The 20,944-nt window shown below is 40.6% G+C and overlaps 1 protein-coding gene across 1 annotated transcript in view; it reads left to right on the forward strand.

Annotated features, from left to right (window-relative positions):
- The window catches only part of Ccdc172 (coiled-coil domain containing 172), a 43,436-nt gene that overhangs the window by 15,551 nt on the left and 6,941 nt on the right, over positions 1–20,944 (forward strand). The window contains 2 exon segments of the mRNA XM_028773474.1: positions 11,547–11,648; positions 12,225–12,341. Coding sequence (XP_028629307.1) covers positions 11,547–11,648; positions 12,225–12,341 — 219 coding nt within the window.

Here is a 20,944-nt window from a genome sequence, read left to right on the forward strand (position 1 = left end):
TGGAGGAGCCGTTTAGGAAATTGACAGGACTGTAGTATACATGGAAACAGGGACAGTCAAGACCATCTGTTCCCAGGCTCCATGGGCTCAACCCCAGCATGAGGTCTGGTTTCTCTTACTCTGATTCTGGTCCAGTAGAGACTCCTTGATTGCTACTTCCCTGTAATTCTTGAGTAATTGATAATCTGAAAAATTCACAGTAAAGCAATTACTTTCTCAGATGATCAGTGTGCTGTGATGAGACCAGAAAGACAGAAGGCCTGGTCCAAAGCGGTTCTGAAGGTTCTGAAGTGCAGTCACAGGGACATTGGCATGCCTTGTTAGGACTTGGTCACTCTCGAGTGTTAGTTCCTCCCTCTGCGTCCTTGCTTCCAGTCTGGGTCGTTCCTTTTTAGTGAAAGATGCCTTGTGCTTGCAGCGACACCTTTTTAAAGCTTGCTTCTGTTCTGTAGGAGTTTGGGCATTTAAGGGCTTCTTTGACATTTTTACCATCACTGGGCTTATGGAAATATGTTTCTCTTAAAGACTTTGTGACTCTAGATGAATCTTACAGAGGTTAATTCCACTAGGGAAAAAAGGCTGTAACCACAAATCTTTCTGAGATCAGACTTTTTGTTTTTGGCTTTTGCTGAAACACTGAGAAACAATATTCGTGTCTCCCCCCTTTATTGAAAATAGCTTCTTTTTTTTTCATATGATATATCCTGATTACAATTTCCCCTCCCTCTACACCTGGCCAGCAAGTTTGACTGAATGATTTTCTGAGGCATCATGGTAGATTTATTTCAGATCAAAGCAAAGAGTTTAAATTTTTTCGGTGTGTTTTATCTTTAGTTCGTGGTTTCCGAGCAGGGCTGTGGGTTTATCTTCACTGACAGGAGTCTGTTTTAATTCCTGAAGCAGCCAGTAAGGAAGTGCAAAGGTGCAGTGCTAGAGCAGCACACAAATCACAGGCACTCTCAGATACTCATGATTAGCCAGAGTGAGACGTGGAGGAGACTGTTCCTCTGTATTCCCAATGAACTGTAAGTGTTAGTGAGCTACTCACTGTAGCTACAGACAGAGCGGATGGAGGAGGCTGAAGAGATGGCCCAGCGGGGCAGGGCATGCATCATTCTTGATAAACCCCTGAGGTCTGTTCCCAGCACCCATATCAGGCAAATCACAGCTGCCTGTATGTTCAGCTCTATGAGATCTGAAATGCCTCTGACCTGCTTGAACACATATGCACGTGCAAACACACACACACACACACACACACGTATACATACATAATTAACAAGTATTTTAAAAAGTTAATAAATAAAATAATTTGTGTATACAATAACCTTAATAAGCTGTTATATTGTTATCATATAATTTAATAAAGAGACGTCACTGAAGTTAAAAGGAGAATTTTATATTGAAAAGGTTAGTTTCTGGTCAGTTAAGAATACTGAAATAATACACAGTGTATTTTCTCAACATAAGTTAATAACTAAACAATTAACAAGCATAAAAAGTATCCAGCAAAATCTAAACATTTGAAAATTAAATGGGATATGTGTAAATAACTCATTGACTAAAGGGGAAATAAAAGAGAATTAATTGAGTTATAAATTTAACATACTAAAATTTTATAGTTCAGGCATGTTTTTGGAGGTTTGTAAGTAACTCTAATGCTTATATTAATTTAAATAAAAGAATATCTGATATTCTTTTATATGATAAAGATCCCAAAAAGAAATGCAAATAAACTTACGTGAAGGAAGAAACATGAATTTCATATCAATTACAGGTTTTCATATCTATTATTCTGTATAAATTTTCTTAGGTAAAAGTTATGTTTTGTAAAGTTATAAAGCATCTTGTATTTTAACTTGAGTTGCACTAAGTTTATTAGTGAACTTAGGGAGAATTACTATCTCCTAATCTTGGGTCTTCCTATTATAAAAGTAACAATGGGAAGCAAGATGGCTCAGTAGCATAAGGGCTTGCAGCTAAACCCAAGGACCTGACTTTGATCTTATGGTGGAAGTAAAGAAACAACTCTTACAAGTTGTCTTCTCACCACTACATGCATGATGTAGCATGTGTGCACCTGCACACACACGCACATACAATGTAAAAAGTGTTTCAGTTGTCTTGACTTTTCTTGTTACTGTTTCCTTAAGTATCAGTATATTTTAAGTGGGTTTCCCGTTTGAGTTTTCTTGTGATCATTGCCTGTATACAGGTAAAGTGCCTTCTTCTACATTCAGATCCTAACACAAGTGGACCTGATTTTGTTGTTTCCAGTGTATAACTGTGTCTGCCTAAGGATAACTCTCTTGGTTTTCAATAATCATTCCGTCTTTAACCTGTGGTTTTACTGTGGGGTGCTTTTGGAATGCTATTGCGCACTAGAATCCACATTAGATAATGTCCCTCTGTCTTCTGTAGCTTCCTTATGCGTCACAATGTCAGACTGCAGGGGTTGCTTTCTCCCTCTCCTTCCTGCACCCTTCCCAGTCACCTTCCTCTTCTTAAATGACCATGTGTTTTCTTCTCAAATTTATTAGAGTAACGAATTTTATTAACATCCTGTTCTTAACCTTACTATGCTCTTGTAGTTTTCTAATATGTCACTCGATTCTTTTTGGCATTATTTTATTTAAAATGTTAGTGAGGTTAATGTAGATGTTACTCTAAACACTATACTGATTTCACCAAAAATTATGGACAGTACTTTCTCCAGTTACTGTTTCTTTATCAGTATATTTTAAGTGGGTTTCCCCATTGAGTTTTGTGATGATCATTGCCTGTCTACAGGTAAAGTGCCTTCTTCTACATTCAGATTTCCTAACACAAATGAACCTGATTTTGTTGTTCTCTGGCCTCAATTCACATACACATATACATGGACACACTTATATACATGTGCACACATGCAAAAAAAAAACCAGTAATTAACCAAGAAAGATATCTGGGACAGAAAGGAGACACTTGAGTAGAAGGATATAAAAATAACAGCCATGAAGAGTAGAAAGGGGGATTGTTCAGAATGCAGTGCACTTCTCTGTCTCATCTTTGTTACAGGATAAAAGGAAGATAAAAACAGGAAGCCAAGGGTGGACGAGTATGGGGATGCACGTGTCAGGGGATAACAAATGTGGTGGCACAGATTAAAAGCAGGAATGGAAGAGTAAACCCTGACAAGCACAAAGACAAATGAAAGCGACCGCACTGCACTGTCCCGGTAACTCTGCTGTCTGCTCAAAGCTAAACCGTTCCCTTCTCTACTTCCACTGCCACATACACATTCCCTAAAATATCTTAGTGCTTGAGTCTGTTCACAACGTGCAGGAACATAGCCACCTGGGATTGCAGTTCCAGGATCCAACACCTTCAGCGTCTGAAGGCACGTGTGCCTACACATGATGCACACACACACACACACACACACACACACACACACACGATAGATAAGTAGGTAGATAGGTAGATACATGGATTGCCGGACACAAATCATGCTGACAGCTGTTAAGAGCATTCCTAAGTAAAATCCCAAACAGGGTGAGATAGAGTGAGCAGGAGAGAGCAGCTGGAGTCTAGAGGAGAGAGGTTGTACTCAGGTAAGGTTCATAGCAAGCGTCAGCAGTGCTCAGCATCTGGTTCTCTTCTGAACATTGAAGATCCACAGGTTAGAGGAGGGGTCTTAGGCCAGCATTTGGGATCTGAGTAACTAGGAATGTGGAATACTTGGTCATATGCACACACACACACACACACGCATACACACACATAGTTTGTGAATCAGCAAGTTTATCTACTGTAAACTTTTGGTAACTCACAGATTGACGGCTCACCATTTGGCTTCAGAACAATCACTTCCATGATGTCATAACATTTGCTCAGAGTATTTCCTGTGTTCACTTCTTTTTTTTTTTTTTTTTTTGGTTTTTCGAGACAGGGTTTCTCTGTATAGCCCTGGCTGTCCTGGAACTCACTCTGTAGACCAGGCTGGCCTTGAACTCAGAAATCCACCTGCCTCTGCCTCCCAAGTGCTGGGATTAAAGGCGTGCGCCACCATCGCCCGGCTCTGTGTTCACTTCTCTTAAGTCATGAACCAGTTTTTTTTATATAGGAAATAAGATAATATTATAATTTGATACTGCATAAAAATTAATCCATTGTTGATTAGTCTATTAATGATTTGCAGTGAATATATGGGAAACTCTGTTAAAAGATGAGAATGAATTTGCTTATATGAGTTTGATTTAATATTTATAACCATAAAACCTAGTTATTTGCCTGGTTTGGTGGCAAATTCCAGTATTCCGTAGGCCGAGTTCTGCAGGCAGAGCTTCATGAGGTTGAGACCAGTCTGCTCTGCACAGATAGTTTCAGACTAGCCAGCGCCATATAGTGAGACCTGTTTGAAAAGCAAACAAGACCCCCAAACCAGGAAAACAAAAACAACATGAGAGTTATTGATAGAAGCCTAGGAAGACACTGAAAGCAATTACTCTTATCAGTTGTAGCTCAGTAAATCTCTAAATTAAAATATAAAATAAGAATGAGGCAGTAGGAAAATGGAGAGGAAAGCTTGCCCTAAAACACAGGGTTTAATTCTTCAGTTCTGTGAGTGTTGTTGGGAGGTGGTCCATTTGTTTTCTTTTGTGCTTAAATAATCAGTCTTCAAGAGAGAGGAGCCATGTCTAGATAGAAAGATAGTGAGCTGTCAAGATGAACAGATAATTTTTCCTCACCCTTCTAACCTGAGACTTGAGCTGGGCAGGCTTTTCCTCCTGTCAGTAGTGTTCCCCCTGAACCTCATATGTTTTCAAACAGACCAAACCTAAAAGGGGGAGGAAGACCCCCTCAAGAACCACTAAAATACCCACACATCAAGAAGAAACTGGGTTTAACCTCCCAAGGCCCACTGCAGTACACCAGATCTTTCTTTTTGTGTGCCCCATGTGTATTTCCTCACACCTGTTGTTTTACTGGCAAATAAAATAGATAGATAGATAGATAGATAGATAGATAGATAGATAGATAGATGATAGACAGGCAGACAGACAGATAGTAAATCTTCAGATTATTTAGCCTAGAGAGAAAGGACTGAAAACAGCACATTCTCTGACTCAGGGACATTTAAATCCAAAATGTCTCCATTGTTCCTGTCTCAGTGTCACAAGGCTGACTGTGGAAGCATATTGGATAGTGCTGACTGCTGTGCTGAGGCTCTGTGGTGTCGGAAGGAAGCCCCTGGTGTGTCCTGAGTGTGTCAGTGAATCATTCACTCCATTCCTCTCATTGATGAAAGAAATAGGGGACAGCTCTGAGGTTTTCTTTACATAGATGTTTTGCTTAATTTATAAATTAATTATTCAGAAACAAATATTTTAAAGTATAGTTAGTTTATTTTGTGTGTTGATGCCTAAGCATTTGTGCATCACATGCATGCAGGAGCCTGAAGAGGGCAGAAGTGGAGTCAGATCCCTAGTCATGAGCTGCCTGTGAACACTGGGAATCAAACATGGGTCCTCTGCAAGAACAACTGTTCTTAACCTGAGCCAACTGTCTTAGCTAGAAACAAATATTGAAAGGCAACTATGATCCATTGAATTAAGTTCCACATGTTTTCTTGTGAACCTATTATATGCTGTGTATATACTGTGCCAGAAATAAGTAGCGAAGTTTAAAGATGGCTGAGGCTCAGGTCATGTTTTCAGTAGCTTGTACTTTAGTGTAGAAGCAAGCTCGATGAAAGGGTGATTAAATGCAGTGTGGACAGTTTCCACTCACGATAACAAAAGAACAGTTGGATAGCTCAGTGGTCAAGAGCACCTGTTGTTCTTGAATAGGACACAATACAGTTCCAATACATACATAGTGCCTCACAATCATTTGTAACTCCAGTTCCAGAAGATTCAGTGTCCTATTTGACCATGGCAGGTACCAGGTTCGTATATAGTGTACATACATACACACAGGCAAACACTTTTACACAATAAAAAGTAAAATATATCTTTTTTGGCAACATTAATCTTTTATTGGTTATTTTATTTATTTACACTTCAGATGTCATCCCCTTTTCCCATTTCCCCTCCCTAGAAACCCCCTATCCCATCCCTTCTCCTCCTTTTTGCTTTTATACCATTTGAATTACATGCAATTATTCAGGTCAGTTCTAGGTTGAGGGACTAGCAAATACAATAGATGCAAATAGTCAAGGAACAAGAAAGACAATAAACACAAATAGTCAAAGAACAAACAAGGCAATAAACAAAATCCCATGAGCACTCCCATGATCACTGTTTCTAAGGGCTTATCAAGATGACCAAAATATCTGGCCAACTTCCCTGTCCTAGGCCAAGGTCATTTTCATGTCTGAAATGTACTTCCTTGTTCTAGCCTAAAATTTAGATTCCTGCCTGAGATTACTTCTTTGTTCTGGCCTAAGATTCAGATTCCTACCTGAAATTACTTCTTTGTTTTAGCCTAATGTCAGATTCCTGTCTGAAGCCTACTCCCTTGTCCTTGGCTAATGTCATGTTTCTGCCAAGCAGCCCATTTCCATGTCCTTGACCCAGGTCAGAATCTTGCTGAGCAGGCCCAATGGCTCTCTGCCTCTCCCCCTTTCTTATTTCATTAACAAGACTGAGCCTGTCTTAGGTCATTCTGACAAGAATGCCTTCCTTACCCATCATGGAATATGCATTATCAAAAGCAATGCACTTCTGTCTTAGGTTGGTAAGGCTCTGTGCAGACTCTTACCCATCCTTGGCTTGCCAGCCTGTTAACTTAATAACTCTGTCTGGGGGTCCATTTTCAGGTTCAAGCCATGTACTTTGGCTGCCAACATGTTGATGTTGTTAAAGGCAAGAGAATCAAAAAGAGAAGTTATAATGACTCTTGTATTGTTCTTGTGAATGTGACCAGTTATTCAGACTCAATTATGGACTGGTCCAGAAATCAATCCAGTATTGGAAATAACAGTATTCATTTGGAAGTCTTGTTCTGGACATTTTCAGAGCTATATATGGAAGTTAGCTACAGTTCTCTATGATGTTATGTTAGCAAGAGATAAAAGTTGGGGCAGGATCTCAATTTCAAACAGGTGTCAGCACATGTGTTAAGGCTCTTTTAATTGTCAAGTTAAAATTACTTTAGTTTTTTCTACAGTATTTAATGTACGTTGCATTGATTGTACACCTTTTAATTCTGTTTGTGTTCTGAAACCCGGCATGTCAGTTATGGAGGTCTATCAACCAGCTTTTGTTTTAGTGATCTGAGTATCACAGAACCTTGGTATCCTAAAAATATCCTGCAAGTACTGGAAGAAATGAGTCAGGCTTTAAGCAGAAGCAAGAGGGTAGTAGGATTCAAATTATCGGAAGGAGGTTCAGAATTTGAGGGTAAGGAGTCATCTCAAGTGTCATGCCAAATACCATTGGATTCATGTTCTAAAATTTACAGTGGTAGTCACTATAATTAGGAAAAAGTTTTAAAACCCTTTAAGTGTGTTTGGCATAATTCTAACACCTCTCTGGATGTTTTAACTTTACATAGTATGAATTTCAAAAATGTTGCTCTGCCGAGTGTTGATGCGGTAGATACTGCTGATAAAATTACTCAAGGCCTGAGGTCAATATTTCTATTTTGGTTAAGCTTCAAGAATGGCATAGATAGCTTGATCATGCTAGCCATTTTTGTCCTGGGAATACTTTTATTCCTGCCCACCATGTAAAATATACCTTTAAAAATGATATTTAAAAAAGTCTAAGACTAAATGTTCCCATAGACTCACCCTTTAAAAATGTTGTAAACCTGACTCCAAAGCAACTTACCCACCCATCAATACGAATACCAGCGAACCTTAGAAGAAAGCAAAGCTCACATGTTCAACAGTATTGTGAACATAATGTCTGACATGCAGTAAGAAAACCCCTAGACATGCTATCAAGTGACGGATTATAACTTAGGGCAGTGAGGCAAGTGGCTCAGCTAAAATGTAAGCAGAAATGACAGTGATCACACAGTTAGAGAGGAAATAAAACCTGCCCCAATAAGTGTACGAATATTCAAGCACATGTTTGTAGTGGAGAGCTAAATGGGCATAATAAAAATAAACATAGAAAAATAATTGGCAAGATCTAGGGCCAGGTCCCGATAAAACATCCAGTCAGCCAAAACAGCAGGACTCTGCTCAGCTTAAAGGGAATTTGAGGAAAACTCAAAGCTGATGTTATGCTTGGTGCTAACAGAAGGAAAAGTTCCCCACCTAAGAGACAGTGAGTGCATTCACACTGGCCCTGTCCACACAGCACAGAGCTGGAGATTCACACTGGCTGTGTCTACACAACACAGAGCTGGAGATTCATACTGTCTGTGTCTACACAACACAGAGCTGGAGGTTCTAGCTAGAAGTCCAGGAAGAGAGAAGTAAAGGATTGCATTTGTGAAGATACCAGTTTGTGCTTTGGTTCAAGTATGAAATGTGCTGAAGGCCTGGTCCCCAGGTGCTGATAAGAGGTGATTAGATCCCCCTGTGTGAATGAATTACGATTTGAGAAAAAATAAATTTAAAAAAATAAAAATAAAAAAAGAGGTGATTAGATCATGAACTGGCTGACTGGGTTAGTCAGAGTTAGGATCTAGTTGGAGGAAGGAGGCCATGTGAGGAGTGCCTTCAAAGGTTGCTTGTTACCATCTACTGTATGTCTACTTTCTGGCAACCATGAGGAAACCCCCTGTACCTCACACCCCCACCTCAGAATTCTGTCCCATATTGGGCCCAAGAGTAGAGCTGAAAGGCCTTGAATTACACCTCTGAGACTGAGAGCCAAAGCCTTTCCTCCATAGAACTGTTTCTCTTAGGTATATGTCCCAGCTGACAGTCTGACCTCTCTCCTATGAAGTCCCAAGGAAGCCAAGAAAAGCTCCTGACCAGCAAGCCCATCAGAGTTGCTGGGTGAACAATGTGTAAGATGCAATCATAGGGGATCAGGAGTTTAGAACCCTTGTCCATGGTCAGTTGCCAGCATCCACAGATGGTTCACAACAATCTGTGATCCTGATTCAGGGGGTCAGACACCATCTCTGACCTCTGCAGTCATGCACATACATTCAGGCCAGCATGCACATACACAATAGTAATCATTTAAAAATTTAAAAGAAAATTCAATATAGTACAAATACAAAATAAAATACAATAATATCAAAAAGCTAAAATACTTAGGTATGTATTCAATAGAAGTTCAAGATACATATAACAAGAAGTACAGACAACATCACTGAAGGGAATCCAAGAACTAAAGGAAACGTTTGTAAAGTCTGTAATTAACGATTGGAACACAATACTTTTGAGATGGCCACACTACCAGATGAAGGAGAAAGAATCAACAACACCTATTATCAAAATTAGCTAGATATCTGAAAAATAACCAGTGCACTGACACTGATGTCAATGAGGAAAGACTCAGACATCCCAGTTATAAACTCCATCGACGAAAAGTAATAAAGATTCTATGGTATTGGTAGAAGACGGTCATGTAGCTCAATTAGGTGTAATTAAAGTCAACAGTGTCACCCGCAGTCAGATGATTTGTGATGAGAATGCTCACATACTTCAGTGGGAAAAATCTTTCCTTACAGTGTTAAGACTGGGCAATCACATGCAAAACGGTGAGTTGAGCATCTGCTGATTCTGTACAAAGTCACTCATGATGAACCAAAGGCCTAAACATGGGAGCCAGAGACATGGAACGCCTAAAACAGAATATAGACCTAATTCCATGACCTTGAATAAAGAAAGGCATTATTAAGATGTATGTACAAAGTATAGGTAATTTAAACTTCTTCAAAGGATGCTATCTACATAGGGAAAAAGGAAGAAATCATTTGTAAATCATCTTATCATCTGATAAGATTGGGAGCCAGGATATGACAACTCTTACAAAGACTGAAAATTAGCCAGATTTCAAATGGACAAAATATTTAATCATATTTACCCAAAAAAGATATAGGAAATGCAGCTTAATACCATGAGCCATCAAGAAAGTGGAAATCAGAAGTGCAGTGGACTAGCCCAGTTGTGTAACACACCTGTGGTAGGGTGGCAAGGATGCAAAGACACTGAAAACTTCATGCTTTTCTATGGAAAGATCATGGGCATAACTGCTTCAGGAAACAGGTTATTCCTTAGCACATTCATCCTAAAAACACATGAATTCAAAATTCTACATTTAGATATTTTAGAGAATCAAACAGGAACCACATTAAGAACTTTTATAAATGTGTTCACAGAAACACCAAAGTAGGCCCAAAGTGCAAGCAACTCCAGAGTGTATCAGCTGCTGAATGCCAAAAAAGATATGTCTTTATAGTAGAATTTTGAGGGGTTCATTTAAAAAGAAAAGAATAAAACACAGATGCATGTTCAGCATAGACCTTAAAATCATTGCCCTGTGTAAAAGAACCCAGACACAAAATTACACACACTGTGATTCTTCTTCGGTTCAGTGCCCAGAATAGGCAGACAAATCCAAACAGCAAGTGCAACAGTGGATGCCCAGGAGGAGGAAGATCTGGGGAAACTAAGCAATGCTAACCGAAGTGGGGCTATGGAGAGCTCACAAATAGTGGGAGCAGATGAGGGTTGTATAACGTGCTACAATCTGCTGAAGTGTGTGCCTTAAAGGGTTAATTATACAGTAGTTATATGTCAATAAAAGATGTTTTATAAAAACAAAAGGAACACTGGGGATTCACAATATCTGATGAGGACAGTTCCCTAGAAGGTATTAAAGCCAGAGAGTGCTGAAACAGTGAAAACAAACCAGAGTTTAAAAACTCAGAGATCTATGGATTGTGTGATTAGAGTCTCAGAATCTGTGGTAGAAGATGAAATCTAAAGGAAACAGGCTTAAAGTTGATTGGTGTTGCCTGGGGAGCAGGCGGTAGGTGGAGGCTGTTAGGTAGAAGAAACTCAAGCGGCATGGCACAAGCTTGTAGCCATTGTCTGGACAGTCTGTGGATGTCCTACCGAGTGTCAGTTACAAAGTTCGGCTGTCTTAGCATCGTGACAAATTGTGAAGTTTTCTTTTATTTGTTGTTAATGGCATATTTCTGCATTTTGCTAGCCTATCAAACTGGTGATTACTGCATGCTGGTTAGTTTACTAAAGACAGCTCCTGAGGTCTTTTGGGACTTAAAATTGACCATATGCTGCCTAGATTCTTATTGAATGACAAAACATTAGTCATGGTGATTTATTCAAAGACACCAAAGCTAGAGGCTTTCTTCTATTTGTCTCTCTATGTTTTCAGATTTGTATTTTCTATTTCTGTGAATAATTAATGTTGTTAATGTTTGTGTGGGTGTGGCGCTGCATGTGTGAGCCGCTCTGGAAGTCTGCATAGTTCAACGGTATCGATTCTGAGTCACAGAAGGGCTATCTGTGTTTAGTTCTGTCTTCAGTGTCTCTTCAGAGATGGTTTTCAGTGTTCGGATTGTGTACCTCTGTGATTAAATTTATCCCTGGGTAACTTTGTGATGGTAACTGTATTTGTTTCTAGAGATGAAGTCAATGGAGTATAACAGTGGCCAGTTACGGGAACTTCAAAAGCAAAAAAGTGAACTGTTACAAGAATTATTTACTCTCCAGAAAAAGCTTAAAGGTACTAGCTTCATGAATCCATTTATCTTACTGACAAATACAGTATTGTGTGTATGACTGTGCTGCATTGATGTCTAAAATATGCTGTCACTGTGGACAGTGCTTCTGCTGTTGTGTAGAAGGAATGGGTCAAACATACAACTGAGTTGGTCAGTGTTAGAGCCGGGTTTGTCTATTTTGTTTGTTTTTCCCATTGTGGGGACAGAGTTTAGGCTGCACGAGCTACGTGAGTTACACTTGCCACCGAGCTGTGTCCTCAGTGCTTTACTAGTTTGCATTTCAGGAAGAGTCTTAAGTTGCCCATGTAGTCCTTGAACTTGCAACCCTCCTGCCTTAGCTTCTTAGATAGCTGGGGTTACAGGCCTGCACCACAGGCCTGGCTAGAGCTGGTACTCATTATGTCCAGGTTCCATGAAGATGTTTTGTGCCTTTAATTGCTATGTTAAATTAGAACATAAAAATCACTGTTATGTATATTTGATATACAGCACAAAAGGTAAGAGTTTTTCATGAGTCACTAAAGATAACCTCTGTGTTTAATCTTTTAATGATTGTAGAAATTTTCTTAATTGTTTAGTTCTTAAAGATGAAGAGACTGAAGCCATTTGTATCACCAAACACCTAGAGGCAGAAAAAATCACAATAAGAGAAAAGCCTCACTGTGATCCTGAGTGTGTGCGGTAAGCGGCTTTTAGTGCTTATTCATAAAGTTAAGTGTTTTGAGTTAAATAGATATCAGTATAAAGCTGAGAGTGTGCTTTTAAAGCCCTAGATAAAGTCATCATTTCCATTTATGTGTACCCTGACACTTGCTGATAGGCAGACATCCCCTGGCCAAAGCATGCTACCCGTCAGCTCACAGCACAGAGCTGACAGAGAGGATTCAATCCTGCGCTCTGTCTCATGGACTCTTACACATGTCTCCAGAGATAATGCAGCTCCTTCCTGTCGCTGCAACATAGTTAATATGTCTACAGTCTTACTTTACGTATACTTTACATTTGTTCTGGATTGGTTCCTAAGAAGTAGAAGTGTTTTCTTTGTGGAGTATGTCTGTGCTTTACTTTTTCTGTGTAACTCAATAATGACTGAAGTCTGACTGACTGATGTCTGACATTACACCACCATCAATGCAAGGGGTCGGGGAGAACCTGAAGTCTTCTATTTGATGATGATTTATTATTATTCATTGTCACCTTTGCCAGCGTTGTTTAAAAGAAGCTGCCATACTTTACAGGAGTCATAGAAAAGACAGCCTCATTACTGAATATACAGAGAAGTCAATGGAGCTTGCTTGCATATAAATCTCACAGGACGTATGTCCACCAAAGCTGAAAAAACTCTCCATGTTAACTGTGTATGCCCCTGGCCACCATTGTAAGAGAGTATGAGAAAATATTTGCAATTTAATTTTTTATTAAGTTTTATAAGCACAAAATATCAGTCTCTTGGAGCAATGTGTGTGATGAGGGATGGGTTTCTGTAATGACAGTCTGCTCTTAGTTCCTGACACTTGTTAAATGCAGAGTTCACTGGTGTCATGGTCTTGGCTATGGACAGGCTTCCAGTGTGAGCTCACGCTTTGTCCCTGGGTCACAGACATCTCCCCTGAGTTCATATGAAACACCCAACTCTGAGAGAGAACGCTTTTTCCTTCACAGACAGAAGCAGAAAGTTTGGAAAAGAAGCATCAGTGTGGGCCTCATCCGTTTCTAATTTGAGTACTCACTAATGTGACACCAATGCTTATCAATTTACATTTTAAATCTTTTGGGATGTGTATTTTTCTCTTATTAGTGAATTTCATTTAAAAAGCCTTAAGTATAAAGAAAATAAAACCATTGAACATTAAGATTTTTGGAAAAAAGATCAACCTTGCATTGGTAGGCTATCAAGAAGATATTACATTAGACAAAAACAAAAAAATTACATTAGATTTATTGAACCACATCAAAAAGGCCAAAGGTAAGCTGGTTATAGTTTTAATTAGGATTTAATGCCTTATATGTATGTTTAAAGGCATATTGAATTCTATACTAACTGCATTTTTCTTAAATTCTCAGATTTGATCTCTTTTCAGGGTAGATACAATGTTTACAGCAGTGTTTCCAAGACTTGGTGCTATTTACAATTTAGGCCAGGTTATTTTTGTTTTATGTTCTGTTCCATGCATTGTAAGGTATTTAGTAGCTGCTATGTGCCCAGACCACTCCTCAGCTCTGGTGACACAAACAAGGCCTTCTTTGTATGTCAGTGTTGGGTGTTTAAGGAAAGTATTCCTTGCTACAATTCTGCTTTTACTAAAACATGCTATTCTGTGTGTCCATCCCTTCAGTAGTCCCCTTTCTTACCCAGGTTACTTTCTTTGGTTCCAGGTGCCTTTGGCAACTGTGGTCAGGAATTTTTTTACAAGTATCTTTGCATTTATACAATCAATCTCTCCCCATAAATGAGGGAACATTCCAAGACCCCAATGCTCTCTGCATAGAGCCATCATCCCAAACCAACTATGTACTGGTTTTTATTGTTGTTGTTTTAAAGTTGTTATTTATATGTGTACACTGCAGCTGTCTTCAGACACATCAGAAGAGGCCATCGGATCCCATTGCAGATGATTGCGAGCCACCATGTGGTTGCTGGGAATTGAACTCAGGACCTCTGGAAGAGCAAAGATTGCTCTTAACTACCATCTCTCCAGCCCCATACTGTTGTTTTATAAACATATTCCTATAAATGTTCAATCTATACAACAACTAATAATAGATAGACCAGTTGTTATAATGTTCCACAATAAGATTTATTTCTGGAATTTTCTATTGGAAAAAATTAGACTCTAAATATCAAAAACTAGTCAAAGAGGAGTGTGTGTGTGTGTGTGTGTGTGTGTGTGTGTGTGTGTGTAAGAACTTGTAAGTATTACGGTTTATATTTTTTAGAGTTAGTCTGTTTTTTCAGGTGATTCGATGTCATCTTTAATGCAGAGTACCAACTTTGTATTTTACAATAACGGGACCTTCTGTAGGTCCTGTTTCTCTAGTTAGAAAGATCACAATGGTTACTTATTTCACAGATTCTGTTTTTAATACAGTGGGATGAGTTAACACAGCTTAATGTGCAGAACTGGAGACAGGAGCTGAGAGAGTCGTGAGTGACAGCACAGAGTGAGGCTAGGTCCTGTGTAAGGGCGTGGTGGTGACATGGGTGGGGTAGGTCAAGGACACGGGAACTGGCAGAGCTTTCCTCAGGCTCAGCGGCAGTGTGTGCAAGAACTAACACCTGCAACTTCCTCCTTCCTCCTTGGTAGCCACGAACTGAGGCTGCAACCCTGGAGACTTCTCTCTGAGACCAGCTGGCCCCACCCCAGTGCTGTGCCTAATAGAAGCCGGGGGTACTGAGCTGTTTAAACAGTTGGTGCTATCTCAGCAGAGGAAGCACAGCCCACCCAATACCAGCTTCTCTGTAGATGTGTCTGTCTGTCTATCTGTCCTATCTTCATTCCCTCATTGTCCCAGTCATGTCTGTAGGACTAAGCTATGCAGGACAAGGTGGTTGGAGAATCTTAGTGGGTTTATTATATAATCCAGGATGGGGCTAATTCATCAGAAGCTCCTTGAAAGTTTATGTGACTGATTGACTAACTTCATTCATATAATCTAGAGGACAGAGGGCATAAAAATGTGAGTATGGACAGACAGGAAGCCTAGAGGCTCATTTCTACTTGCTAGGTCGGTGGCCTTGGGCAAGCAATCACTTATGCCACAGTCTCCATGTTTATAGCGTAAGGTTGACAGTAGAACAGTCTGCCTCACAAGATGATGTAAATAGAGGATCTCAGTGTGTATGAGCTCCTTAGAACAGAGATCAGCACATAGCGTGCCCTGTCACCATGAGGTAACTCGAGTCTGGCTTCTCCACACTCCTACTGTGTCTCCTCACTCATTTGCTTTCTCACGGGTCTCCCTGAGGTTCCACATGGATTCCTGTTTGCTTCGCATTTTACCTGGACTGTTTTGGTTTCATAGTTACAATCATCATCTAAACATAATTTCCAAACCTCTGTCCCAAGTCTGTCTTTCTTAATCTTAAATCCACCAAAATTGAATACAAGTACAGAAATGAACCTGATATAACATTTCCCTCATTGAACAAGTAGATGAATGAAATAAAAATACCCTTATCAAAAGTTAAAGCCGTGACAGTCTATAGCAGCCATTGTTGGTCTGCAGGTCCCGGCCCTGTGCCTGTCTCCCACTCTCTGCCCAGCAGCTCACAGCCCAGCCCACTTCCATGCTTTGCTACTTTCCCCATGGATATTTCTTAATTTCCCCTCTGTGTTTCCATTGCCTCTACCCATGTCCACTCTTTCTCTCACTGATCTCAGTCACAATCCCTTTCTGCCTGTCTTGCCTGTGCCCTGGTAGCCTGCAGTCTATCATTGCTTTTTATTAAAGCCACCCACTGGCTTCCTAATGAACATAATAAACCTAAAGTCCTTCTTTGTTCTAAGTGACCTCAACATAGCCACTTCTTGTTCTGCCACCTCAAACCTGCCAAGCTTTCATCCACCAGAAGACTTGGTAATTACTCTTTTCCTCGCCCCCCCCACCCCCAAATTATCAGTTTCCTACTGAACCTGCCTGCTTCCCTACCCCATGGTGAGCAGTAACCCTTCCCAGGTATCTGTTGAGATATTTCCAAACAATCCCCCTCCCTGTTTCTAAATCACATCACCTGTTACTTGTGGCCCCAGTATCCTGTGTGCTTCTCTTACAGTGCATCCTGTCTTACAGTTAGATGGCTGCATACATATTTACTCTGCCATTGTCTGTCTTTACTGTGTGCCAGGCAGGAAGGCTCTTGTCCTCTCCAGGCTTCCCTGTGACCTACAATCCAACACTGTGGTAGTAGATAGAGGGGAAGAAGGAATGGATGGACTATGAGGGGTTTCCTCTGCTCTTTGGTTCTCTGAGCTTGGACTTTGTTAAATCCTGTGCTACAGAGACATGTCTGTCTGTCTCACTAGTCTGGAATGCCTTGTGTGTCTTTGTAGCATAGTCCAGGTATGTGGACCTGATACACACTTGTCCCAGTGACAGAGCCTAATAGTCATTGAAGTTTCACTGCAAAATACACAGTTTTTAATTGTCTGTCTTCCTTCTTTCTTTCTCTCTCCCCTCTTTCCTTCCTTCCTCCCTCCCTCCCTGCTTCCTTCTTTCCTTCCTTCCTTTTTCCCCCGCCATATTTTATTTTGTCATTTATTTTTGTTACTATATTTTTGTGACAGAGTCTCATTATATAGTCAAGTTGACTACAAAACTCAATTCTCCTGCCTCTTTCTGCCTCCACCTCCCAGCTGCTGGGATTACACATGTGTACTACCTGGGAGTACACATGTGTACCACTGTGGTAGTGTTTTGTTCCTTCTTCACTCTAAATAGTACAAAGAACAAAATAGATCATTTTAAGTGTTGCAGGCCTTTTTCTTTCACCAGTAAAACTTCTTTCCTGGGTGATTTGCATGTTGTATAACTAGTATTTGTATGATTAGCACAAGAGGCTTGTGTTAGAAAGAAATCTGCAAAGTCAATATGAGATTCCCCCCCCTCTGAACACTTAAAAGATAATGTGGGTTTATGAAGAGCTTTTGCAATGGAAATGCACAAAAATTAATCTGCATCTGCTAATGAGAGGTTTTGAGCACGTTTCTAGGCAGTAGCAAAGGCATTTGGTAGCCCTGCCATGAAAGTCATTGTTCAGCTGGTCAGAGAGGGCACAGTGATGATCCTAGGTTTATAACACATGCAGACACATTATGGGGTAGCAATACTCTGAACCTCTCTAACAGATGCACTGGCAAATGTGCATTTTACATACGTATTTCATCCAAGTATGTATACATATTTAAATTATGAGATCAGGATATTTTGTTTAAAGAAAAATTCCATAAAAGCTTAAAGCATGACAACTTCTTAAAGTTGTATGAGCATCCCGTTGGGGTTTATACGTGTTTCCATCAGTGTGCATGTGCATGTGTGTGCATGTGCATGTGCATGAGCATGTGCGTGCCTGTGTACTCACATGTATTTAGAATAGTCAGATCTGCACCACCAGAGCAAGCTCTCCAGCACTGCACCAGATAGACCACCCAGTGCCACCTCCAGCAAGAGTCAGGATCAGCTCTCCTGCTCTGATGCTCACAAGCCCTGCTTACCCACACCCATGACTCCAGAGCCAGATCCACTGTGCTACCCAGAAGTGGTGTGGGGCCCACTCTTCCAAGTGCTGCAGCCTGTGAGGGGCTGGGCCAGCTCTCCTTCCTTCACACCCTTGGGGCCGACTCAACTGCCAAGGGGCTAGCCTGGCATCCAGTTTCCTGATAAAGGTGGCGAAAATGATATGGTTTCAGCAATTGGGGCCAAAGCTGCTGACTTTTGCCAATTTAGCCCTTTCTTGCTATTCTGGAGCCCAAAGCTGGTAGCTTCTGGCAATTTAACTCTCTTTCTCTGGGGCCAAAAGCTGGTGTCCTCTGGTAACTTAATTCCTGCTGAAAGCAGCAGGGAGTAAGGAAAAATCTTAAGTATTCTTTTCTCTTTAACTCAAGGGCCCCCTCAGTGGCCAGGCAAGAGGCTTGGAGTTTGTAAACTTTTCATGAGCCAGAGACAAAATGAAAGGAAAGAAGAAAATGAGGCAAGCATGTATGCATGCACATACGCATGCACACACGCATGCACACACGCATGCACACACACACTGGTCAGGCTCAACCACCTGTTTCATCAATTTCACAAGTGCACATGGCATACATATATACATACACATGTGTTCGTACATATAGACAGACAGACATGTACATCTGGTGGATGGAGCAGAGTCCCAACAGCCACACCTTAGTTCTTTTCTCAGCCTCTTTACATATTCTTACACAAAAGGTTTTCAGAAAATTACCTCATAAATGAAATGTTATGCAAAAGTGGAGTTACAGAAGAATGCAGGTAGTTAAGTTTAAAGCAGTGTTTCATTCTACAAGCTCATTATAAGTTCAAAGCAACAGTTTCACGTGGCCTTGTTTTATCATAACGCACATCTGTGATCTCATCCTTGGACCTGACCTAGAAGGAATGTTTCTCCTTGATCACAAATCTGTCCCAAGCATAGTTCTCTTCTTAGTCCAATTTATGAAAGCTCATTTTATTCCTTATTATGCAGCCTTTACTTACTATTCTATGATGAGGGGGCACATTCTATTCTTGATTCTAATTTTATTATATCTTTCTGGCAAAACAGCTAAGACCATCTCCTTAAACTTTCTTCCTAAAATTATTTGCACAAAATCAAAAATTATATAAAGCCATTAATTCATCTAAACAGCATTGATTAATTTATGAAAGTTAATCTTCATATTGATCTGCAGGAAATTTGCCCAATAAGGTGGGCTGATGCCCAGAAATCGTTACACTACGTAATACTGGCAGGAAGGGCATATTCCCCAGCCATACCTTCGCCATTAAGGCCAACTCCACTGTGTTGACCAGGTGAGCTGCAGGACCTGTTGTCCCGCCAGTGAGGGCCAGGGACAGCTCCCCTACTTTCAGCACCTTGGGGACCGGCTCTCCTGTGCTTTTACCCTTGAGGCTGGCCCCTGTGCCCTACTATGCTGCCCAGGCAAGGTGCAGGGCCCAGTCTCCAAACAGCTGCCACTAGTAAGAGATGGGGCCAGCTCTCCAGATGCTGCAGCCAAATGAGGGGTGCAGTCAGTTCTGCCCCACCCCTGGACATCTACATGGTCCTAGGTGGCTGCTCAGACCAGGAATGTTCTCATGGCAGCAGAATCTCCATATAAATTAATACAGAGAAATACATTAAGAAAGTCAGGCCATGAAAAACTCATAGAAAGTAGAAAAGACAGCCTAGGGGCTAGGAGATGGCTTGGTAATTGCTTGCCCCATGGCATGAGACCTGGGGTAGACTCCTGGCTCCCACATAGGACACTGGCCATGGTAGTGCACACCTGTAATTGTAGCATGGTCAGACTGATGCCAGAGGCTATCTAGTCTGCAAAAAGTCCTGTGGAAGTCAACAGAGAAACACACTGCTGTTCTCATCTCTGCTGCTGTGATGAACGCTGACAAATGGCAGCCTAGGGAGGAAAGGATTTATTTGGTTTATACTTCCAGGTCACAGTTTATCATTGCGGGAGGTCATAGCAGGAACATGAAACAGAAACCATGGGGAAGCACTGCTTACTCATGCTTGTGCTCATGCTAGTGCTAGTGCCATGCTCAGCCAGATTCCTTGTACAGTCAGGGCCATCTGCCCTGCTCAGTGCTGCCTCTGCCCCACATGCTGGAGTTAAAGGTATACCCTGCCATGCCAGCCTCCATTGAATTTTTATTTGATTTATTAAGGTTTTCCTTTCCAATTTTTTTCTTCAGAATCTATCTCAACTGAATCTCTACTCATGTCTTGTAGTTCCTTTGCTTTATTAATGTGTTTTAGATCTTGTTTGTCTTCCCAGGAGAACTTAGGGTAGCACTGGGGTCCTGCTTGTCCGAGGCACATGCTCTACCAGTGAACCACATCCCATGTATGCTACTCAGCTCTTTAACTCATGTGTTACTCTGTGTTGAGCAGTAATGGCTTTTCCTCTTAGTGATGTGGTTGAACTTTACCTGGTGAATGTTGAGAACATCAGCATGATTCAAAAGTTAAAGCAATGCGTGAAGGGACAGAGGGGTCGCCTTTATTTCCATGTTTCTGAGCATTTTTGCTCCCTGTTATATATTACCACTGTCCTTAGCCTCTTGCTCATCCTCCTGTGTTTCTTTTACAGAAATCAAGGGACAAACACTTGGTCTTTATCTGTGATATATATAGCAGATATTTCTTTTATAGTATATATTTCTATATAGATTGTAGGCTCCTTTTAGTCTTTATACATACAGTTTCTGTGATATAAAATTTTTAACACAGCTTAATTAAAATATTTTTCTTTTAAATTAAATCTCATTTGTATTTGAATCATAGTTAAAGCTCTATCCACCTGTTCCATGAAGCAATTTACCTGAGCCTTTGCCCTGTCCTGTATGGTTTTATCTTTTTAACATAAATATTTGATCCATTTTGAGTGGATATGCTGTGAAATACAGATCCAGTTTTACCTTTGAGATCCATTTGCAAGTTATTGAGTTGTCCCAATGTGCTGTGCTGTGCAGTGTTATGTAGTGCTGTGCAGTGCTGTGCTGTGCAGTGTTGTGCAGTGCTGTGCAGTGCTGTGCTGTGCAGTGTTATGTAGTACTG

Source organism: Grammomys surdaster, unplaced genomic scaffold (genome assembly GCF_004785775.1).
Source record: "Grammomys surdaster isolate TR1022 unplaced genomic scaffold, NIH_TR_1.0 66, whole genome shotgun sequence".
NCBI lineage: Eukaryota > Metazoa > Chordata > Mammalia > Rodentia > Muridae > Grammomys > Grammomys surdaster.